General features: G+C 42.0%; 1 protein-coding gene across 1 annotated transcript in view; it reads left to right on the top strand.

The window, feature by feature from the left end:
• Positions 1 to 25,975, top strand: part of LOC109867420 (guanine nucleotide-binding protein G(i) subunit alpha-1) — a 67,271-nt gene that overhangs the window by 22,034 nt on the left and 19,262 nt on the right. The window contains exons 2-4 of the mRNA XM_020456573.2: positions 7,771 to 7,813; positions 8,589 to 8,730; positions 13,999 to 14,156. Coding sequence (XP_020312162.1) covers positions 7,771 to 7,813; positions 8,589 to 8,730; positions 13,999 to 14,156 — 343 coding nt within the window. The remainder of the gene's footprint in view (positions 1 to 7,770; positions 7,814 to 8,588; positions 8,731 to 13,998; positions 14,157 to 25,975) is intronic.

The following is a 25,975-nucleotide window of genomic DNA, read 5'->3' as shown; positions in this document are numbered from 1 at the left end:
AGCATTGGAATTGCAAACAGACGAAGATCGTCAAAGGTAAACCATTTATTTTAATGCAGTTTGTGATTATGTTACACCTGTGCTGTTTATTTGTATTTTTATGGGGCTCCATGCTCAGATAATCGCATCGTTTTCTTTCGCAGTAAATCCTTTTTTAAATCTGACAACGCAGTTGGATTAGCAAGATTCTAGGCTTTCGATACATGTGAGACACTTGTATTTTCATGAATGTTTAATATGACTATTTATGTAGCGATCACTGTATGTTGTGGAATTTCAGCCCGCTAGCGGGTTCCGTGCGCAGAGGGGTTAAGGTCACAGTTATGAAAACTTAGGACACTAAAGTGGCCTTTCTACTGACTCTGAAAAACGCCACAAAAAAAGGCATGAGGACTGCAGATGTGGCCAGGGCAGTAAATTACAATGTACATACTGTGAGACGCCTAAGACAGGGCTGCAGGGAGACGGGATGGACAGCTGATCGTCCTTGCAGTGGCAGACCACGTGTTACAACACCTGCACAGGATCGGTACATCCGAACATCACACCTGCGGGGCAGGTACAGGATGGCAACAACTGCCCAAGTTACACCAGGAACTCACAATCCCTCCATCAGTGCTCAGACTGTCCGCAATAGGCTGAGAGAGGTTGGACCGAGGGTTTGTAGGTCTGTTGTAAGGCAGGTCCTCACCAGACATCACCGGCAACAACGTCGCCTATGGGCACAAACCCACCGTCGTTGGACCAGACAGGACTGTCAAAAAGTGCTCTTCACTGATGAGTCGCGATTTTGTCTCTCCAGGGGTGATTCAGGGTCGGATTCGCATTTATCATCGCAGGAATGGGCATTACACCTAGGCCTGTACTCTGGAGCAGGATTGATTGGAGGTGTAGGGTCCGTCATGGTCTGGGGCGGTGTGTCACAGCATCATCGTACTGAGCTTTTTGTCATTGCTGCCAATCTCAACGCTCTGCGTTACAGGGAAGACATGCTCCTCCTTTATGTGGTACACTTCCTACAGGCTCACCCTGACATGACCCTCCAGCATGACAATGCCACCAGCCATACTGCTTGTTTTGTGTGCGTGATTTCCTGCAATACAGGAATGTCAGTGTTCTACCATGGTCAGTGAAGAGCCTGGATCTCAGTCCCATTGAGCACATCTGGGACCTGTTGGATTGGAGGGTGAGGGCTAGGGCCACTCCCCCCGAGAAATGTCCCGGAGCTTGCAGGTGCCTTGGTGGAAGAGTGGGGTAACATCTCACAGCAAAAACTGGCAAATCTGTTGCAGTCCATGAGGAGTTGCACTGCAGTACTTAATGCAGCTGGTGGCCACACCAGATACTGACTGTTACTTTTGATTTTGACCCCCCTATTGTTCAGGGGTGTTAAGTTCGCTGAAAATAAACGCAGTTGACAGTGAGCGGTCGTTTCTTTTTTTTGCTGAGTTGATGTGCAATTTAGCAGACGCTTTTATTCAAAACTACTTAGTTATGGGTGCATGCATTTTTACATATAGGTGGTCCTGGAAATTAAACTCACTATCCTGGTGTTGCAAAGGCTATTCTCTACCAACTGAGCTACAAATTGAGCTACAAGGCCTGCAGTCTTATTTGTCCATCTAGCCAACTCGGTGTGTCTTGGGCTGTGTTTGAGCTCTGACAGACTTTTAGATTAAATAGTAATGTAATCAGTGAGGTTTACTGAGGTGTGTGCATGACATGTGCTTGTGTGTGTTACCTCTGAGTGAGACAGTTAACTGTGCGTTACTTAAGTGACAAATTAGCCATGTGTGTTTCCTATACGGGATGTGTGTGTTGTCATGTGGGACAGCGAGTTGGAGAGCAGTGCTCTCCAGGGAACCCAAGCCCTCAGCAGAGCGGAGGTAATTAAAATGTGTGAGGAGCTCAATACACCAACCAAGGCTTTAGAGGATGAGAGGCCACGCTTCAAGGTTTGCTACTTTATCTTTTGCTTTTATCAGAACTGTTAAAGGATGTTTTAGGTCCTTCAAACGCAACTCTAGACCTCGAAGCCAGTCCTACTTTAAAAAAAATGTATTGTTCCTTTCTAATCAGGGACTGATTTTAGACCTCAGACACCAATTAATAATCAGGTAGAACAGAACCAGCAGGCTCCGGACCTCGTAGGGTAAGAGTAGAATATCCCTGCTAGGTAATATCTGAACTGCACCAACCTTTAATACTGAGCTGTTTCTCTGACTTTACCATACCTTAAATCTGAAAGGTATTGTCGGTATCAAAGCTGATTTTTTTTATTTTTTTCCCCCCCGCCTATCAACCTAGTAATCATTTCGGTAAACATCTGCCTACAGCTTAGTGTGAAACTAATGCTGAAGGTGGCATTGGCACGCACTACGCTTTTAAACTCTTGATGGTTGCTAGGCAGCACCGTCCTCCTTCCAGTTCTAAAAACTTTGAGGCATGTCACTTCTCCCATCTCTTCGCATAGCCCACCACTAAGCATGCACTGTTTTATCACTGAAATATCACTGAATGATGAAAATATTGGAATAAAGTACGCTAATGCAATTGAAGGCATGTATCAAATTATTTCTTACTGAAAATCCCAAAGTCATCCAATCGTAATATATTTGAAGCAATAGCCTACCTGCATGTGGTCAACTAGATGACAATTTCGGCACCGTTTTGATTGGGACAGCGCCATCGGGCTGCTTTGAGACAAGGGTGGGGACTCTTGTCAGCTTTTTGTGTACACTGAATCTCCGTTTGGATATTGGTTAGGCTACAATTAAGCTGGGGAAATGTTAGCTAAGTTGAGGTGAGTGCTGCTCATGATCATCTTATCTAGTTGGCTCAATTTATTAGAAAATTTTGCCAGCGTGTTATGTACACTGAACAAAAATATATGCAACATGTAAAGTGTTGGTCCCATGTTCCATGAGCTGAAATAAAAGATCCCAGAAATGTTCCATATGCACAAAAAGCTTATTTCTCTCAAATTGTGTGCATACATTTGTTTACATACCTGTTAGTGAGCATTGCTCCTTTTCCAATATAATCCATCCAACTGACGGGTGTTGCATATCAAGAAGCTGATGAAACAGCATGATTATTACACAGGTGCACCTTGTGCTGGGGGCCATAAAAGGCCACTTTAAAATGTGCAGTTTTGTTACACAACACAATGCCACAGATGTCTCATTTTTAGGGAGTGTACAATTGGCATGCTGACTGTAGGAATGTCCACCAGAGCTGTTGCCAGATAATTGAATTTCTCTACCATAAGCCGCCTCCAACGTAGCTTTAGAGAATTTGGCAGTACGTCCAACCCAGGATATCCACATCCAGCTTCTTCACCTGCGGGATCGTCTTAGACCAGCCACCAGACAGCTGATGAAACTGTGGGTTTGCACAACTAAAGAATTGCTGCACAAATTGTCAGAATTCGTCTCAAGGGAGCTAATCTACATGCTGGTCATCCTCGACAGGGTCTTGAACTGACTGCAGTTCGGCGTCGTAACCGTTTTCAGTGTGCAAATGCTCACCTTCAATGTGCTCTTCACAGCTGAATCCTGGTTTTAACTGTACCGGCCATACGGCATGTATAGTGTCGTGTGGGCAAGTGGTTTTCTGACGTCAACGTTGAACAGAGTGACCCATGTTGGCGGTGGGATTATGGTATGGGCAGTCATAAGCTACTGCCAATTTTCATGCCATTCATCCGACGCCATCACATGTTTATGCATGATAATGCATGGCACCTTGTCGCAAAAATCTGTACAAGCTGAAAATGTCCCAGTTCTTTGGCCTGCGTACTCACCAGACATGTCACCCCATTGAGCAGGTTTGGGATGCTCTGGATTGATGTGTAATACAGCGTGTTCCAGTTCCTTTATAATATCCAGCAACTTCACACAGAAATTGAATAGGAGTGGGACAGCATTCCACAGGCCACAATCAACAGCCTGATCAACTCTATGGGAAGGAGATGTGCCGCGCTGTATGAGGCAAATGGTGTCACACCAGACTGTGTAGGTCTATTATTTTGCTCGGTCACTTTATAGGAAACTCCAAAGCCCGCAGATGTTGTACATAGGGTTGGAAACTTGGGATGAAATTTCTGGAAATTTTCCATAGGAAGTTAAGCTGGGAATTTTGCTTAAATTCATCAAAAAAAGTTAGCTTCTAACAGTGAACCTTTTTTTGTGGGGGTACACAAGGCAATTCTAGGTCTTGTGGCATATTTTGGTTAAACTATCCCCAATTCAGTGGAATTGCAACCCTCTGCATGCACAGTGCATTCTTCCACCACATGTACAGCTGATTCTCAAGAGTTTGCATGCTAATGAGATGCTTTTGAGCCGACACTACTACACTGTCCGAGCCAAGGACTACATGCTTTCTGGTAAGTTTTGATTACAATACTGGGTGGGGTGAATATATTTTATATTACATTATTTTTTGTTAACTAGTAAATGGTAGCCTACAGCAAAGTGTATTTAAATCATTTCTAACTTAACAATTTCTGCTTGTTTAGTTTTTGCTACCATGTGGGTTTTAGCTTGCTTGAGCCTGTTAACTAAGTTGCTAACTGAGTTGCACTGTTGCTCCATTCACCTGTTTCCATGCATGTTTCATTTAAATAAATAAAAATCTTACTAAAGAGTTGTTTAATCAACTGCTTAACAATTTATCTGTACATGAAATTGTATTTGGGGTTTATTTACAGGAAAATGCAACACAGGTACTATATGATGTGTGGAGACATTTCACTGCAGCTATTGTAGAAGGAAATTCTGTGTACATTTGCAAATACTGTGCCAAATCATCCAAGAAAGATGCAGAATCATCTGGCCAAGTGCATCAAGTTCCCTCAGCACTCACAACAAGCAACCTCTGACGAAAGTCCCTCTACTTCTATTTGAGATGAAAATGATGAATCAGACACCTTATCGATAGCAACAGCTCATGGTCCTCCCGGAATCAGGAGTTTGACTCAATGGAGGAATGTAGTCAGAGAAATGCTGATGAATGTATTGCTCAAGCTGTGTATGGAACTGGCTCACCTCTGATGCTCACAGGCAATGTGTATTGGAAGAGATTTCTGAATGTTCTTCGCCCAGCATACACCCCTCCAACCAGACATGCTTTATCCACTCATTTGCTGGATGCAGAGTTCAACAGACTACAAGTGAAGGTCAAGGAAATCAGATAAAGCAGACTGTATTGCAATCATCTCTGATGGGTGGTCGAATGTTTGTGGGCAAGGAATAATTAACGACATCATCTTCACCCCTTAACCAGTATCTACAAGCGCACAGACACAAGTGGCAACGGACACACCGGTCTTTACATTGCAGATGAGCTGAAGGCAGTCGTTAATGACCTTGGACCACAGAAGGTGTTTGCACTGGTGACAGACAATGCTGCAAACATGAAGGCTGCTTGGTCTAAAGTAGAGGAGTCCTACCCTCACATCACATCCATTGTCTGTGCTGCTAATGCATTGAATCTGCTCCTCAAGGACATCATGGCACTGAAAACAATGGATACACTCTACAAGAGAGCCACGGATATGGTTAGGTATGTGAAGGGTCATCAATTTATAGCAGCAATCTACCTCACCAAGCAAGGTGAGAAGAATAAGAGCACCACATTGAAGCTGCCCAGCAACACCATTTGGGGTGGCGTTGTCATCATGTTTGACAGTCTCCTGGGGGGGAAGGAGTCTCTCCGAGAACTGGCCATATCACAGTCTGCGGCTGTGGACAGTCCCATCAAGAGGATCCTCCTGGATGATGTATTTTGGGAGAGTGGTAAGCAGCCTGAAACCTATAGCAGTAGCCATTGCACGGATTGAGGTAGACAATGCCATCCTGTCTGATGTTCAGACTCTGCTTGCAGATGTAAGAGAAGAAATCCGTACTACCCTGCCTACTTCACTGTTGCTCCAAGCAGAGGAAACTGCAGTTCTGGAATACATCAAAAAGTGTGAAGACTTCTGCCTAAAGCCCATACACGCTGCAGCATACATGTTGGACCCCAAGTATACTGGCAAGAGCATCCTGTCCGGTGCAGAGATCAACAGGGCCTATAGTATCATCACTAACGTGTCTCGCCAACTTGGCCTGGATGAGGGCAAGGTTCTTGGCAGTCTGGTGAAATACACTTCCAAGCAAGGGCTTTGGGATGGAGATGCAATATGGCAGTTGTGCCAACATCTCATCAGCCACCTGGTGGAAGGGACTTGTGGATCTGAGGTTCTTTCCCCTGTTGCCTACATCATCCTCCAAATCCCAACATCAGCCACCTCAGAGCGCAGATGGTCTTTTGTTTGGGAACACACACACCAAGGCACGCAACAGGCTGACCAATACAAGGGTTGAAAAATTGGGGGCCATCTGGACAAATTTGAGGCTTTTTGAGCCTGATAACGGGCCATCCTCAACAGGGTTGGAAAGTGACCGTGAAGATGAGGCTTCAGAGTCTAATGTTCAAGAGATGGACATTGAGGAGGTCCAGGGACAAGACATGGACAACCAAAGCTTTAGTTTCTAGACTGTCATTTTACAGTTGTATGTTGAAAATGTTTTTGGGAGATGCGATGGATCATTCAATATTCCCTTTTGTTGTTCAGTGAAATCATCCCATGTGAAGAGTCAACTTGTTTAATTAAAGTTAAATTTGTAACTAAATTGTTTTGTTGTTCCTATTGGAAGGATTTAATCATTTGCAATTCTCTACTTATGATAATGTAAAAGGTTTTTCTCTCCATATGTTATGGTAAATATATCCATTGCAAAAAACATCTACCTTTTAAAATGGTATTAATATTAATTTGCATATTTTCCTGTTCATTCCCATGGCAAGTTTCCACCTCTGAATATTCCCCAAGATGTGCAAGGCTAGTTGTACATGAGACTCACATGCTTTTGAAAATAGGATTGCTATTATTTTCTAACAGTGTCATGGTGAGGATACTCTCAATGTAAGACCCTAAGCCTGCTCCCTTACAAAGTGGAGTGAGGGTAGGAAGGAGAGGAAAGGTGGATCGAAAAAGCATGGGTTTCAGCTCTGTTTCAAAATATCACTTTTATATGACACCGGTTCCACATGTTCCTGTGACACAAATATTTGTGTTATATTCATACTATAAAATGTGTGTTTACTGTGATCGGGGTATGTGTGTCTTGTCTCTTTTTAATGAACCATTGATTTCATTATTAGTCTTGTTTTAGGACATGCCTAAACAAATTAATAATGGATGTATTTTTGATGGTGTATATTCACTGGATTTATTAAAATAGATGCACACCCACATCTGCACACCACTACTACCACTCATCACCAGCATCCGTATGGGAGATATAAAAGAGGTATTAAAGGCGTATGCAGGCAAGAATGTGGTAAAACTGGGCCGGTTTGTAAGGTGGTCATATAAACATTGGCCATTTTTTTTCACAGCAAAATACCGTAAATCCTAAGTGAAATCAGTTTAGGTCTGCCACGCTGGAGCTATCATCTCATTGGTGGGAGGATCCAGTTGATTAATCCAATTTAAACTAATGCCTGTATAAGAGCTGATCAGACACTTGGTTTCTCAACGTTGTATAGCTTTAGCTACACAGTATCTGGACTGGTAACTCTCGTAGGGCATTGTGTAAAATGTGAGTTAGGCCTACAACAAGTTATGATCAGCCCAATTTCTCAAGTCAAAACAACGATGATTGAATGTGTTGTGTAATGTCTGCCTATCACTCACTAATTTGCCTCTCACTCTCTCAGGTGCTGGGGAGTCAGGGAAGAGTACAATTGTCAAACAGATGAAGTAAGTTTCTCGTTATCTACACAAAGTATTGGGACATTCACACATCATAAATTTTTATTTTGTAGGCACTTTTATTGTAAATAAGAATATAATATTTGTAAACACTTCTACATTAATGTGCAATCTACCATGATTACAGATCATCCTGAATGAATCCTGAATAATGACTGAGGAAAGTTAAACGCACATATCACCCCCCAAAAATGCTAATCTCCCAAGTTTATTTTAATGGTGAGAGGTAAACATGTCTTGGGGGTATGATTTTTCTTTTTCTGGAACTTCCTCATTATTCACGATTCATTCAGGATTATCCGTTATCGTGGTAGCGTCCACATTAATGTAGAAGTGTTTAAACATCAATTCTTATTAACAATGTAAGTGACTCTAAAATGACTCACTATATACTATTAATTTACATATGGCACAAAATTATCTGAAACACAACCAAAACAAACAGCAAATGCTTCGAGCAAGTTCGTAGACTCAAGCTTGATGTAATTAATCATTGCATGCTATGAATATGGGACCAAATACTAAACTTGTGACTACTTTAAAACACAAGTGAATTTGTCCCAATACTTTTAGTCTCCTAAAAATGGGGAGACTATGTACAAAACGTGCTGTATTTTCTAAACAGTTCACCAAATATGGATTAAAATACCCTCAAGTTAAAGCTGACAGTCTGCACCTTAATAACCTTATAGTCATTGTAGCATTTTCAAATCCAAAATGCTTGAGTACAGAGCCAACCCCCCCCCCCCCCCCTCCCTCCCAGGATCATCCATGAGGCGGGCTATTCAGAGGAAGAGTGTAAGCAGTACAAAGCGGTGGTGTACAGCAACACCATCCAGTCCATAATCGCCATCATCAGAGCCATGGGGCGCCTCAAGATCGATTTCTCTGATGCAGCCAGAGCGGTGAGTGGGAGTAGGACACTGGGAGCTCTAGATACTGATCCAAGAGCAGTTTCGTGCTTTTAACTCCTTATAGTTCAGGTTAGGATTAGGGCTAGGATGATGCCAGTATCGCAATATTTTTCCCATGGCTAAAATGAAAACATGAAGCAGACCCCTCTTTGGTCCTTTAAAAAAAAATTCTGTATATAAAATTGTGTGCTATAGTATGGAAAATAAATACATGTGACTCTGGATGACAACATAATGATGTTGGTTTCCAACATTAGGGCTGTTTTCCTAAAGAAGTTAATCCACTTCCTGTTTTGTTTCTTCGCCATGATACAAACAAGTATCGTGATACTGGTATCGTTGGTGAGGGGAAAGCTGATCCTAGATCTGTGACTGGGAGTCGAGGATGTTGTGAGTCAATGGGGTTAAACGGCAGAGGGTAGGGTTCGACTGTAAGAGGCAGGGGTAAGGTTGATTAGGGCGATATGGCCAACATATGTCATATGGTATTTTTGACGGTTTGACATGTTTTTGATTTAATAAAAGTTCTACATTTGCTTTGAGTAGTGTGTGACCCTAGGGTGGCAACACATACACTACCATTCAAACGTTTGGGGTCACTTAGAAATGTCCTTGTTTTTGAAAGAAAAGCAAAAAAAAATCCAATTTTAAAATAACGTCAAATTGATCAGAAAACCAGTGTAGACATTGTTAATGTTGTAAATGACTATTGTAGCTGAAAACAGCAGATTTTTATTTATTTAAATGGAATATATACATAGGCGTACAGAGGCCCATTATCAGCAACCATCACTCCTGTGTTCCAAAGTCACGTTGTGTTAGTTAATCCAAGTTTATCATTTTAAAAGGCTCATTGATCATTAGAAAGCCCTTTTGCCCCGCGATCTGAAGCCATTCTTGTGATTATTGTGACTTTGCCATTGTAATTGTTTGTAAACTTGTGTAGTTAAATTAATCTATGATCGTATGCTATCCATTTGTTGTTTGTATGCTGTTCTTTGTATGACATTTTAATATTTGATTATTAACCAATGATATTAGGCCTTGGCCATGATTACAGACACCTGTGTCTTTTGACACTATATAAACGAGTGTTTGTGATTATACCAAGATGAAGACAGCTTGGCTGTCGAAACGTTGGTATTACATTTTTGCATCTGAGCTCCTAGAGTGTGCGGCTCTCTTTTATTTTCAAACAGCCACCACTAACATTGAGTGGCTGCTGCCATACATGTAAAAACAAATGCATCACTAGCCACTTTTATATGTTTACATACCCTACATTATTCATCTCATATGTACAGAAAAGCAAAAAAGTATTTAGTCAGCCACCAATTGTGCAAGTTCTCCCACTTAAAAAGATGAGAAGCCTGTAATTGTCATCATAGGTACACTTCAACTATGACAGACAAAATGAGGGGGGAAAAATCCTGAAAATCACATTGTAGGATTTTTAATGAATTTATTTGCAAATTATGGTGGAAAATAAGTATTTGGTCAATAACAAAAGTTTATCTCAATACTTTGTTATATACCCTTGGTTGGCAATGACAGAGGTCAAACAGTCTTCACAAGGTTTTCACACACTTGCTGGTATTTTGGCCCATTCCTCCATGCAGATCTCCTCTAGAGCAGTGATGTTTTGGGGCTGTTGCTGGGCAACAAGGACTTTCAACTCCCTCCAAAGATTTTCTATGGGGTTGAGATCTGGAGACTGGCTAGGCCACTCCAGGACCTTGAAATGCTTCTTACGAAGCCACTCCTTCATTGCCCGGGCGGTGTGTTTGGGATCATTGTCATGCTGAAAGACCCAGCCACGTTTCATCTTCAATGCCCTTGCTGATGGAAGGAGGTTTTCACTCAAAATCTCACGATACATGGCCCCATTAATTCTTTCCTTTACACGGATCAGTCGTCCTGGTCCCTTTGCAGAAAAACAGCCCCAAAGCATGATGTTTCCACCCCCATGCTTCACAGTAGGTATGGTATTCTTTGGATGCAACTCAGCATTCTTTGTCCTTGTAGCAGGAATTAAATAACTCTGTTTTAACACCCAATTAAAATTAAACACTCTGTCAATTCATAAGGATTTGTAAGACTCTTATTTTATAGTAATGGACAGAGCCCAGTCTTAAAGTCAAACAGCAGATTTTATTCACGAGAGTACTGAACACGATACAGTTTACCACAGGTTATAAACTGAAAATGACGTCATTAGTTCCAGTACCAACCCGTGCCATCTCCGTTCTAATACAAAGGCTGCATGGTTCTCACATCGTCTCTCCCTATTAAGATAATATACGACCTGAGCTCAGGACAGCTTCTGAAGATAAGCCTTCTGGTGATATAGTTCATTCATTTCTACCAAGGAACAGACAGTCATTGTTCTAATTCTTGATTATATTTACACACATTATATTCAGTACTAGGATTAAAAAGAAAATTCATACATGTAGTAACATAATAGTATTCTGATTAGTACATATACAGTAACATAATAGTATTCTGATTAGTCAGTCCTGATTGAAATGTATACATAATTAGTCATCATTGATTAAAATTCCCTTAACAGTCCTCCAAACACGACGAGTTGAGTTTCTACCAAAAAGTTCTATTTTGGTTTCATCTGACCATATGACATTCTCCCAATCTTCTTCTGGATCATCCAAATGCTCTCTAGCAAACTTCAGACGGGCCTGGACATGTACTGGCTTAAGCAGGGGGACACGTCTGGCACTGCAGGATTTGAGTCCCTGGCGGCGTAGTGTGTTACTGATGGTTCGCTTTGTTACTTTGGTCCCAGCTCTCTGCAGGTCATTCACTAGGTCCCCCCGTGTGGTTCTGGGATTTTTGCTCACCGTTCTTGTGATCATTTTGACCCCACGGGGTGAGATCTTGCGTGGAGCCCCAGATCGAGGGAGATTATCAGTGGTCTTGTATGTCTTCCATTTCCTAATAATTGCTCCCACAGTTGATTTCTTCAAACCAAGCTGCTTATCTATTGCAGATTCAGTCTTCCCAGCCTGGTGCAGGTCTACAATTTTGTTTCTGGTGTCCTTTGACAGCTCTTTGGTCTTGGCCATAGGGAAGTTTGGAGTGTGACTGTTTGAGGTTGTGGACAGGTGTCTCATATACTGATAACAAGTTCAAACAGGTGCCATTAATACAGGTAACGAGTGGAGGACAGAGGAGCCTCTTAAAGAAGAAGTTACAGGTCTGTGAGAGCCAGAAATCTTGCTTGTTTGTAGGTGACCAAATACTAATTTTCTACCATAATTTGCAAATAAATTCATTAAATATCCTACAATGTGATTTTCTGGATAATTTTTTCTTCTCATTTTGTCTGTCATAGTTGAAGTGTACCTATGATGAAAATTACATTCCTCATCTTTTTAAGTGGGAGAACTTGCACAAGTGGTGGCTTACTAAATACTTTTTTGCCCCACTGTATATACTGTACTTGATACCATCTACTGCATCTTTCCTATGCCATTCTGTACCATCACTCATTCATATATGAATGAGGTGGGGGGCAGCATATATCTTTATGTACATATTCTTCATCCCTTTACACTTGTGTGTATAAGGTAGCTGTTGTGAAATTGTTAGGTTAGATTACTCATTGGTTAGATTACTCGTTTGTTATTACTGCATTGTCGGAACTAGAAGCACAAGCATTTCCCTACACTCGCATTAACATCTGCTAACCATGTGTATGTGACAAATCAAATTTGATTCCCTACTATTCCCTTCACAGAACAGCGCAAATTGGCTCTATCCAGAATAGAATGGCCCTTGATCAACATCATAAAACATTAATTTAAAAATAAATATTTTCCTGTAGTCCCACCCATATAAGTGCAACAATCAGTATCACTCAACATACCAGTTACAGCCAATAAGAACTGCTAACAGGTGTACAAGGTCTGTCTGCCTGCCTATTAGCTCTTTCACCGCAGATGAGATCACTACACTGCCTGATACCAGAGTGTGCTTTACACTTTACTCAGTGGTGAGTTAGCCATAACTGAGTCCATGGTGTTTATAATAAACTGTGTCCAATCCACATCTAGCCTTCAACATTGCTTGTTTTGTAGTCTGCTGGGCATCATGATCTACCTTTACATAATGTTCAGTGGCTAAGCAAGGGTAATAATGCTTTCGAGAGCAGCCTATGTGAGCTTAGGGAGGAGGTGCTTTTCTCCGCAATTGCCGCCAAAAGACAGCCAACGCACATCTAGCAAATGCTTGATGAGTTTGTATCAGATGTTTTTATTTTTTTAGTGACATTTTCAATCAATTGAATGGACTACAGGGGAAGTTTAAAACGGTTATTGACATGATTGAAAAACAAATGTTATTTTCTCCTCTGATTTGAGCCCAAACAATACTGAATTTCCTTAACTATATTCAGCCATCAGTACAGATCACTCCCGTGATGTCAGAGTTTTTTAGATAAACTCATCAAATCTTGTTGCAAAGTTAGCTTTCAGTTTAAATCCCCACAGAGGTGGTGCAGTTTGTTTATAGGGACCCGTTCTCTACTGATGTGGGGGGCGAGAGACTTCTTTGCAAAAGCTAGTCAGCTGAGATATGCAACGCATAAAAGGTTTCTGTGTAAAATATATATATATATATTTTTTTTTCTATTACCTTTCTATTTAACTAGGCAAGTCAGTTAATTAAGAACATTCTTATTTACAATGACGGCCAAACCTGGATAACACTGGGCCAATTGTGCGACGCCATATGGGACTCCCGATCACGGCCAGATATGATGCTGGTCAACTGAGAAATGTCATGCGTTAAAGGTTTCCTGTGTGTAAATAAAAACTTAGATTTAAGTTATGTAAAACAGACATGTGATGTGATAGAGGTCAAGTGTGTAATCAGTACAAATGTGTTCCACTATTTAAACAATTTGATGCACAGAATTAGGCTAATTGTAAAGCACTTATAGCAACATTTAATTTTAATAAAAGTGCTTTATAAGATTGTAATTTGTGCATTGTTTTATATACCGGTTTTAGGAAGTGTAATCCCATGTAGAAAATATCTGGGCCCCCCAGTTAATAACCATTTTAAAATCTAGCCCCTCTACGAATATAGTTGAATAGCCCAAACTTCACCCAGCTAGGGTGGGAGAGGCTCTGCAAGTCATATTAGGTTTAAAACAATAGTGAGAATGTCAGAATAAACCCTACCTTACTGACTGCTTTTGCCTCCTAACCGTTGGTTGTGTCTCCTGTCCCCCACCAGGATGATGCTCGTCAGCTGTTTGTGCTGGCGGGATCGGCAGAGGAGGGCTTCATGACCGGCGAACTGGCCGGAGTCATCCAGCGCCTCTGGAAGGACGGGGGTGTCCAGTCCTGCTTCAGCCGGTCACGAGAGTACCAGCTTAACGACTCTGCCGCCTAGTGAGTAACACACACACACAACAGAGTTCTGCCCCAAGGTTCTTTAACAAGGTGGTGAAGATGAGTAACGAGGTGGGGGGCAGCGCGTTTTTGAACCATTCTATAACTAGAGACCCCTATGAGTGATGGTACTTATCTTTTTGCTCGCTAGGTCCGTCTACGTTATGTGCTGCCTGTCTTCCTAGAGGCCTACTTGGTGTGTGGACTACTTACTGCTCATAACTTGCAGATGATTGACACATCAACCAGGATTAAGGGGCAGGGCAATTTGTGACTTGTTTGGGTTATCAGTGGCTGTTTAGGAGGGGGAGTAGTTTCTCCTCTCCTAGGCAATCAGCAATAAGTACAGGGAGGTGTCCTCTTCACCTCTGCTAGGCAATTAGTATTAGTACTTCAGTCTCCCCTGGTTTTTCAGCAGCAGTTGTGGCGGTCACGTCTGTGGCGGTCTTGTCGCCAAAACTAAGACTGTTCTGACAAGTTGTTCTTTGAGAAAGGCACCACACCAGTATCTTACCTAGTTATTTTTTAATCTAATTTAGCTCTTTTGTAGCTTTGGCAACCGTTTTTCTATACCTGTTTACTCCTCTCCTTGTAGGCTTTACAGACACTCCCCATGCCTTGGCTGCAACCCTTCTAATTTAATCTACTCTGCACGCACAACTCCAGTGGAATTCCGTATCTCTGGCAGCGTTTGGAACTGCCGATCTGTGGTGAAGAACACTGAGTTCATCTCAGCCTATGCTGTCATTGTCCCTTGACTTTTTGGCCTTGACGGAGACCTGGATCACCCCAGAGAACACTGCTACTCCATCTGCTCTCCATTTGACTACGTTTTCTCTCATAGTCCAAGAGCATGTGGTCGTCGCAGTGGTGGCACAGGGCTACTTATTTCTCCTAACTGGAGATTTTCTCATCTCACTCTCACCTGTCCATCCTCATTTGAATTCCATGATGTCACTTCTCCACTCTCAACTTTGTCATCTATTGCCCACCAGGTGCCCTTGGAGAGTTCCTCAATGAGCTTGACACTTTGATAAGCTAATTTCCTGGATGTGTCTGCACCACATACTCTCACTACTGGTGTCCCCCAGGGCTCAAATCTAGGCCTTCTCTTCTTCGCTCTATACACCAGGTCACTCGGCTCAGTCATATCCTCACATGGTCTCTCCTATCATTGCTATGCGGATGACACTCAACTACTTTTGTCCCCCCCCTTCTGACACCCAGGTGGCGACACACATCTCTGCGTGCCTGGCAGATATCTCAGCTTGGATGTCGGCCCACCACCTCAAGCTCAACTGCAACAAGACAGAGCTGCTCTTCCTCTCGGGGAAGGCCTGCCCACCCAAAGACCTCCATCATTGTTGACAACTCCAGTGCCGCCCTCCCAGAGTGCGAAGAACCTTGGTGTGACCCTGGTAGGGCTGACCCTAATTAGTCGATAGGCTGTTGGCCAAAATATTTTTTGAATTTATATTTTTGTCCAGCAGAACATTTATATATTTTATGGCACACGAGACACCTGTCTTATTCGAGCCCATCTCACTTAACTAATCCATTGCGGAGGCCACGGGATGGCACAGTCCAAGAAGAAAGGAAGTGAGGCTAAAATGCACAATGTATGTCTCTCTCCAGAATTCGCTCTCTCCCACCAATTTGTACACATACATTTCTTTTAACTTCCTTGTGTGAATTGTTTGATTGTTAGTCAATCAATTTCCTAATTACACACATCAGTAGTAGTATATTTACCGTTCCTTTCTTTAATTTCTAATCTACAATGTTTGTTTTGTTACGGTCGTTTCTGTTAATGCATTCAATATATTATTATTCCAGTCTTTTACCAATCTCATTGTCGGAGTGGACACATTGTTTGCAGAACGTATGCTAACACTTGTGAAAACAAGTTTTGGTTTATTTCATTCCATTTATGAGTTTTGTGAATTTAGTCATTGTCTTTCGTTTGGAGCGCTCCTATCAATGTTGAGTAAGGATTGTGTATAGAAGTAGGCCTATAGGCTGCATGGCCTGCTCACAAATGTAGGCATATAAATGTGCCCATTTGGGGATCTGATAGTATTTCTGATTGGCTTAACGCACCACTACTAATGAGCTGTGTTTACTTTGCTCATACTTGATGTATGAGGCAAAGTAAGTCTGTTTTTACATCCATTGAGAATGACAATTGCTCCTAAATGTATTTGAAAAATATTTCCAGCTCTCTCCCTTTCGATAACCACTCAAGGGGGAAAATGTCATGCTCTGATCCAGTGGAAATGTCATAAAATAGGCCTACCTGATTACTTCGCAAGTTGCCTACGGCTGTGTCTGTCTCGAGCTCACTGGCGCTGGAAACTGAGGGCCCAGGCCCAAGTTAATAGTTGATACAATGTTTCAAGTTTGTTGCGGGCTGCCGCAGGCTGCAATGTTTTTATTTCTTGTCATTTTTGGTTATTTTTACATAGTTGACAATAGAAGTTACTTTTTAGGTTTATCATTTTCATTTATATATTGATTAACCACCTACCCATGATTTTGAGATATGAAGATGATATTATAAATTCAAGTGAAAAATGTGCATATGAAAACTATTACTTGAACTCAGATCGGTAGAAATGGTAAGATAAATTGGCATTCCACATGAGATGTTGCAGACTCCTCGTGTAACCTGTTGCCGGAAACTTCAGGAGCGTAACGGCAGAATCTACGAAAGCCAAGAGGAAGAGGGTCAGGTTAAGGATTTTTTCTTCTGGTTGTCTTGACTCAAGGAGGGAGCCAGAGACCATTTGAGACTTATTTCATCAGTGTGTGTGTAAAGCATCAGACGAGCTCAATGCATATAGTTTATTTGATTAAAACACAAAGGGTGTGTTTTATATATGGAAAAATCCAAGTTTAAAATTTTTTAAATCAAATTGATTGGTCAAAAGAACAAGGAACGTCCTGTCGACAATATATATTTTTTGCCGGGGAAAACCTTAGACACCACCCTGTCGTTCTCTGCAAACATCAAAGCAATGACTCGCTCCTGCCGGTTCCTACTCTACAACATCCTGTCTGGACTACTGCATCTCGCTGTTGGATTGGCTCCTCGCTTGTGCCATCAAACCCCTGCAACTTATCCAGAACACTGCAGCCCGCCTGGTTTTCAACCTTCCCAAGTTCTCCCATGTCACTCTCCTCTGCACACTCAATTGGCTTCCAGTCGAAGCTTGCATCCACTACAAGACCATGGTGCTTGCCTATGGGCAGCAAGAGGAACTGCCCCTTCCTACCTTCAGGCTATGCTCAAATCTTACACCCCAACCCGAGCACTCTGTTCTGCCACCTTTGGTCTCTTGGCCCTACCACCCCTATGAGAGGGCAGCTCACGCTCAGCCCAAGCTCTTCTTAGTCCTGGCACGCCAATGGTGGAACCAGCTTCCCCCTGAAGCTAGGACAGCAGTCCCTTCCCATCCCAAAGCACCTGAAACCCTATCTCTTTAAAGAGTATCTTAAATAATCCCCTTCCTAACCCTCCTCTCCTAAACCAACACTTGCACTTGACAAATGCAAGATGAGAGAAACTTAAGTGTAAATGAACACCTGTAACTGCCATTTCCTGTAACCTAAAGCCTTAAATGATAAATAAAGTAGCAAACAGTGATTAAGTGCAAATACATAATTTAATTTCTTTATTGAAATATTTTCCACAGTATATACTTTTTTTAATAGCCAATTAAGTTGATTCGGGCAAAGAAAACATGTTCTGTTAAGAAAAACGTGTGGAAATTATTTTTGTGTTCCATTCCTTAAGTGTGAGACAGAAAATCTGACTGCCGATAGGTACTTATCATAGGAGGCAATTAATTATCTTGCTAGAACGAAATATTTACTGCTGCATACCGATCTTGTAACAACGAACCTGCTGTTTCTACTTGTAGAATCGCAATGCTCGGCAGTCGGTAGTGGACGACAACTTTACTTTCAGCCAATTGGGGAGCCGACATCAGAATTGTTGGAACTTGGGGCCTCCCGACTAGGGCAGCGGTCTAAGCCACTGGTTCAATCCCGGGCTTTTCATAAGCCGGCCGCAACCGGGAAATCCATGAGGTGGTGCACAATTGGCCCAGCATTGTCTGGGTTAGGGGAGGGTTTGGCCGGCCGGGATGGCCTAGTCCCATTGCGCTCTAGCGACTCCTGTGGCCGGCTGGGTGCATGCATGGTCCTGCTGGCTTCTGGGTTACGCAAGCTGTGTCAAGAAGCAGTGTGGCTTGGCAGGGGATGTGTTTCATGGCTCTCCCCAGTCGGTACGGGAGTTACAGCGATGGGACAAGACTAACTACTAATTTGAATATCAAATAGCATTTTTTAAATGTAAACAATTTGTTTTCCCTTAAAAGCTTCTGTAGCAAGTCTTTACATATTTTACATCTAGCTAAAGAGTTTTGTGCTTGAATAAAAACATTTTTTTGTTAGGTTTAATAATGTGCATTAGCTTGTTAGTTGGCTAGCTTGCTAACTGAGCAAGGCAGTCACACACACACCTCATATGAAACTTCATACGACACCGTTCTGTATAAATCTGGTCCTTCCTTGGACACTGTGATAACAAACCTCCAAACAAGCTTCAATGCCATACAACACTCCTTCCGTGGCCTCCAACTGCTTTTAAATGCAAGTAAAACTAAATGCATGCTCTTCAACCGATTTGCTGCTCGCACCCGCCTGCCCGACTAGCATCACTACTCTGGACGGTTCAACTGCAGACAACTACAAATGGCTAGGTGTTTGGTTAGACTGTAAACACTCCATCCAAACTCACATTAAGCATCTCCAATCCTTAATTAAATTTAGCTTCCGATTTCGCAACAAAGCATCCTTCACTCATGCTGCCAAACACACCCTCGTAAAACTGACTATCCTATCGATCCTTGACTTTGGTGACATCATTTACAAAATAGACTCCAACACTGCTCAGCAAAATGGATGTAGTCTATCACAGTGCCATCCGTTTTGTCACCAAAGCCCCATATACAGTGGGGCAAAAAAGTATTTAGTCAGCCACCAATTGTGCAAGTTCTCCCACTTAAAAAGATGAGAGGCCTGTAATTTTCATCATTGGTACACTTCAACTATGACAGACAAAATTAGAAAAAAAAATCCAGAAAATCACATTGTAGGATTTTTTATGAATTTATTTGCAAATTATGGTGGAAAATAAGTATTTGGTCACCTACAAACAAGCAAGATTTCTGGTTCTCACAGACCTGTAACTTCTTCTTTAAGAGGCTCCTCTGTCCTCCACTCGTTACCTGTATTAATGGCATCTGTTTGAACTTGTTATCAGTATAAAAGACACCTGTCCACAACCTCAAACAGTCACACTCCAAACTCCACTATGGCCAAGACCAAAGAGCTGTCAAAGGACACCAGAAACAAAATTGTAGACCTGCACCAGGCTGGGAAGACTGAATCTGCAAGCAGCTTGGTTTGAAGAAATCAACTGTGGCAGCAATTATTAGGAAATGGAAGACATACAAGGCCACTGATAATCTCCCTCGATCTGGGGCTCCACGCAAGATCTCACCCAATGGGGTCAAAATGATCACAAGAACGGTGAGCAGAAATCCCAAAACCACACGGGGGGACCTAGTGAATGACCTGCAGAGAGCTGGGACCAACGTAACAAAGCCTACCATCAGTAACACACTACGCCGCCAGGGACTCAAATCCTGCAGTGCCAGACGTGTCCCCCTGCTTAAGCGAGTAAAAGTCCAGGCCCGTCTGAAGTTTGCTAGAGAGCATTTGGATGATCCAGAAGAAGATTGGGAGAATGTCATATGGTCAGATGAAACCAAAATATAACTTTTTGGTAAAAACTCGTCGTGTTTGGAGGACAAAGAATGCTGAGTTGCATCCAAAGAACACCATACCTACTGTGAAGCAAGGGCATTGAAGATGAAACGTGACTCTGTCTTTCAGCATGACAATGATCCCAAACGCACCCGCCCGGGCAACGAAGGTGTGGCTTCGTAAGAAGCATTTCAAGGTCCTGGAATGGCCTAGCCAGTCTCCAGATCTCAACCCCATAGAAAATCTTTGGAGGGAGTTGAAAGTCCGTGTTGCCCAGCAACAGCCCCAAAACATCACTGCTCTAGAGGAGATCTGCATGGAGGAATGGGCCAAAATACCAGCAACAGTGTGTGAAAACCTTGTGAAGACTTACAGAAAACGTTTGACCTCTGTCATTGCCAACAAAGGGTATATAACAAAGTATTGAGAAACTTGTTATTGACCAAATACTTATTTTCCACCATAATTTCCAAATAAATTAATTAAAAATCCTACAATGTGATTTCTTCTCATTTTGTCTGGCATAGTTCAAGTGTACCTATGATGAAAGTTACCGGCCTCATCTTTTTAAGTGGGAGAACTTGCACTATTGGTGGCTGACTAAGTACTTTTTTGCCCCACTGTATATCTCCCTCTCTAACTTTAAGCATCAGCTGTCAGAGCAGCTTACCTGTACACAGCCAATCTGTAAATAGCACACTCAACTACCTCAACCCCGTATAGATTTTTATATTTTTGCTCTTTTGCACCCCAGTATCTCTATCTCTTGCACATCTATCACTCCAGTGTTAATGCTAATTTGTAATTATTTCACCTCTATGGCCTATTTATTGCCTTACCTCTTAATCTTTTACATTTGTACACTCTGTACATAGATTTTTCAATTTTGTTATTGACTGTACGTTTGTTTGTAACTCTGTTGTTTTTGTTGCACTGCTTTGCTTTATCTTGGCCAGGTCGCAGTGAGAACTTATTCTCAACTGGCCTACCTGGTTAAATAAAGAAAACTAATCCAATCAAAAATGCGCTGAATACAATGGGTGTAGACCTCATTGTCGTTGGTGTGGCAGGTAGCCTAGTGGTTAGAGCGTTGGACTTGTAACCAATAATGAACCAGATAAGTGGAGGTCTACAAAAAAATATGTATTTTTGGCTGATTCCTTTTTAGTTTCCCATGGTGTCAAGCAAAGAGGCACTGAGTTTGAAGGTAGGCCTTGAAATACATCCACAGGTACACCTCCAGTTAACTCAAATGATGCCAATTAGCCAATCAGAAGCTTCTGAAGCCATGACATTTTCTTGAATTTTCTAAGCTGTTTAAAGTTAGTCAATTTAGTGTATGTAAACATCTGACCCACTGGAATTATGATACAGTGAAATAATCTGTCTGTAAACCATTGTTGGAAAAATTACTTGTCATGCACAAAGTAAATGTCCTAACCGACTTGCCAAAACGATACTTTGTTAACAAGAAATTTGTGGAGTGTTTGAAAAACAAGTTTTAATGACTCCAACCTAAGTGTATGTAAACTTCTGATTTCAACTGTAAGTGTTCCTTTTGTCCATGTGTGGAGTACGATTGAGATTGTGTCATCTGTGGATCTGTTGGGGCGGTATGCGAATTGAAGTGGGTCTAGGGTTTCTGGGATAATGGTGTTGATGTGAGCCATGACCAGCCTTGACTGGCTACCGACATGAGTGCTACGGGGTGGTAGTCATTTAGGCTGGTTACCTTCACTTCCTTGGGCACAGGGACTATGGTGGTCTGCTTGAAACATGTTGGTATTAGACTCCGTCAGGGAGAGGTTGGACATGTCAGTGTAGGCACTTGCCAGTTGGTCCGCGCATGCTCCGAGTACACATCCTGGTAATCCATCTGGCCCTGCGGCCTTGTGAATGTTGACCAGTTTAAAGGTCTTGCTTCCATCGGCTGCGGAGAGCGTGATCACACAGTCGTCCGTTAGATCTTTTTCTCTCATGCGTGCTTCAGTGTTGCTTGTCTCGAAGCAAGCATAAAAGGCATTTAGCTCGTCTTGTAGGCTTGTGTCACCGGGCCATAATAATTTGCAAGCACTGCCAAATCCGACGAGCTTCAGAGCTGGTGTAGTTTTGTTCAATCTTAAACCTGTATTGAGGCTTTGCCTGTTTGATGGTTTGTCTGAGGGCATAGTGGGATTTCTTATTAGCTTCCAGATTAGTGTCCCGCTCCTTGAAAGCGGCAGCCCTAGCCTTTAGCTCGGTGTGAATGTTGCCTTTCATCCATGGCATCTGGTTGGGATATGTACGCACGGTCACTGTGAGATGACTTCGTCGATGCACTTGTTGATGAAGCCGGCCAGCATCCCAGGTTCTCCTCTTCACTGTTGACGTTGAGACTGGTGTTTTGCGGGTACTATTTAATGAAGTTGCCAGTTGAGGACTTGAGGTGTCTTTCAGGAGTGCTAACATAATTGAAAAAGGGTTTTCAAATGATCAATTAGCCTTTTTAAAATTATGAACTTGGGTTAGCTAACACAACGTGCAATTGGAACACAGGAGTGATGGTTGCTGATAATAGGCCTCTGTAGATATTCCATATAAAATCTGCCATTTCCAGCTACAATAGTCATTTACAACATTAACTATGTCTGAAATGTATTTCTGATCAATTTGATGTTAATTTAATGGACAAATAATGTCCTTGTTTTTGAAAGAAAAACACATTTCAAAGTGACCCCAAATGTTTGAACGGTAATGTACATAATGGTCTGGGGCTGTTTTTCATGGTTCAGGCTAGGCCCCTTAGTTCCAGTGAAGGGGAATCTTAATGCTACAGCATACAATGACATTCTAGACGATTCTGTGCTTCCGACTTTGTAGCAACGGTTTGGGGAAGGCCCTTTCCTGTTTCAGTATGACAATGCCCATGTGCACAAAGCGAGGTCCATACAGGAATGTTTTGTCTCGATCGGTGTGGAAGAACTTGTCTGGCCTGCACAGAGCCCTCGACCCCATCAAACACCATTTTGGATTAACATTTTGGATTAGCGCTTCAGTAAGGTCATTCTACTGCCAAAGTTTGCCTATGGAGATTGCATGGCTGTGTGCTCAATTGTTATACACCTGTCAGCAATGGGTGTGACTGAAATATCCAAATCCACAAATTTGAAGGGGTGTCCACATACATTTGTTTATATACAGTGCATTTGGAAAATATTCAGATCCCTTGACTTTTTCCACATTACATTACAGCCTTATTCTAAAATGGATTAAATACATTTTTTTTCTCAAATCTACACACAATACCCCATAATTACAAAGCAAAAACAGTTTTGTAGACATTTTTGCACATTTACAAAGAAAGATACCTTATTTACGTACGCATTCAGACCCTTTCCTATGAGATTCGAAATTGAGCTCCAGTGCATCCTGTTTCCATTGATCATCCTTGAAGTTTTTACAACCTTGATTGGAATCCACCTATGGTAAATTCAATTGATTGGACATGATTTGGAAAGGCACACACCAATCTATATAAGGTCCCATAGTTTAGCAACAACCAAGCCATGAGGTCAAAGGAGTTGTCCGTGGAGCTCATTGACAGGATTGTGTCGAGGCACAGATCTGGAGAAGGGTAGCAAAACAATTCTGCAACATTGACAATCGGGGGGGGGGGGCCTTGGTCAGGGAGGTCTTGGGCAGGGAGGTGACCAAGAACCCGATGGTCACTCTGACAGACTTCTAGAGTACCTATATGGAGATCAGGCCTTCATGGTAGAGTAGCCACACGGAAGCCACTTTTCAATAAAAAGTACATGACAGCCCGGTTGGAGTTTGCCAAAAGGCACCTAAAGGACTCTGACCATGAGAAACAAGATTCTCTGGTCGGATGAAACCAATATTGAACTCTTTGGCCTGAATGCCAAGCGTCACGTCTGTAGGAAACCTGGTACCATCCCTACGGTGAAGCATGGTGGTGGCAGCATCATGCTGTGGAGATGTTATTCAGGGACTGGGAGACTAGTCCTAGGATCGAGGGAAAGATTAATGGAGAAAAGTACAGACAGATCCTTGATGAAAACCTGCTCCATGGCGCTCAGGAGTTCAGACTGGGGCGAAGGTTCATGTTCCAGGAGGACAACGACCCTTAGCACACATGAGTGGCTTCAGGACAAGTCTCTGATTTTCCTTGAGTGGCCCCGCCAGAGCCTGGACTTGAACCCAATCGAACATCTCTGGAGAGATCTGAAAATAGCTGTTTAGCGATATTCCCCATCCAACCTGACAGTGCTTGAGAGGACCTGCAGAGAAGAATGGGAGAAACTCCCCAAATACATTTGTTCCAAGCTTGTAGCGTCATACCCAAGAAGATTCGAGGCTGTAATCACTGCCAAAGGTGCTTCAACAAAGTACTGAGTAAAGGGTCTGCATACTTATGTAAATGTGATATTTCCATATTGTTTCATGTATATTTTTTGCAAAAATGACTAAACCTGTTTTTGCTTTGTCATTATGGGGTATTGTGTGTAGATTGAGGGGAAACAATTTCATCAATTTTAGAATAAGGCTCTTAAGTAACAATGTGGGAAAAGTCAGGAGGTCTGAATATTTTCCGAATGCACTATATATATTGTATTTTCATATTTGTCTTATTTTTATATACATACACACAACCAGTCAAGTTTGGACACCTGCTCATTTAAGGGTTTTCTTATTATTTTTTTTTACCATTTTCTACATTGTAGAATAATAGTGAAGACATCAAAACTATGAAATAACACACATGGAATCATGTTGTAACCAAGAAAGTGTTAAACAAATCAAAATATATTTGAGATTCTTCAAAGTAGCCACCCTTTGCCTTGATGACAGCTTTGCACACTTTTGGCATTCTCTCAACCAGCTTCATGAGGTGGTCTCCTGGAATGCATTTCAATGAAAACGCAAACCATGCGATTATCTGAGGACAGCACCCCGCATACAAACACATGAAAATCATATTTCAATCAGGCAGGTGCTACACAAAAATAGCGATATAAAAAAATGCCTTGCCTTTGATCTTCTACTGTTGGCACTCCAAAAGGTCCCAGTTACAACACAAATGGTCATTTTGTTCGATAATGTCCTTTATATCCATAAAAACTCAGTTTAGCTGGTGTGCTTCAGTCAATAATCCACTGTTTTCCTCCATCAAAATGCATACAAAATTAATCCCAAACGTTACTAATAAACTTTTTCAAGCAACGTTTATAATCAAACCTTAGGTATCCTAATACGCAAATAAACTATAAAGTTTAAGACTGAGAATAGTATGTTCATTACCGGAGATAAATAAGAAAGAAGGAGCTTTCCTCCACGCGCTTGGAAACACAACAGCCAAAATGGGAGCCACCGAGAAAAACTGCAATTTCTGGGTCATTTTTCCAAAAAACAGCCTGAAACTCTTTCTAAAGACTGACATCTAGTGGAAGCCTTAGGAACTGCAATTTGGGAAGACTTGGATTTATAATTATGGTACTAGCCATTGAAAATAGTGGTAAGCTGAAATGTTTATTTTTTGGGGATGGTTTGTACTCGGGGTTTCGCCTGCCAAAACAGTTCTGTTATACTCACAGACATAATTCTATATAAATCTACCAATTATATGCATATCCTAGCTTCTGGGCCTGAGTAACAGGCAGTTTACTTTGGGCACGCTTATCATCCGGATGTCAAAATACTGCCCCCGACCCCAGAGGTTAACTGCACCTCAGATTGCAGCCCACATAAATGCTTCAGAGTTTAAGTAACCGACACATCTCAACATCAACTGTTCAGAGGAGACTGTGTGAACCAGGCCTTCATGGTCGAATTTCTGCAAAGAAACCACTACTAAAGGACACCAATAAGAAGAAGTGAGTTGTGTGGGCTAAGAAACATGAGGAATGGACATAAGCCCAGTCCAAATCTTTGCAAGATGCAGAGCAGGTGAACGGATGATCTCCACATGTGGTGTTCCCACCGTG

This window comes from Oncorhynchus kisutch, linkage group LG22 (assembly GCF_002021735.2).
Source record: "Oncorhynchus kisutch isolate 150728-3 linkage group LG22, Okis_V2, whole genome shotgun sequence".
Classification (NCBI taxonomy): Eukaryota; Metazoa; Chordata; class Actinopteri; order Salmoniformes; family Salmonidae; genus Oncorhynchus; species Oncorhynchus kisutch.
The sequence above is the reverse complement of the archived record's forward strand: the minus strand, read 5'-3'. Positions and strand labels throughout refer to the sequence as shown.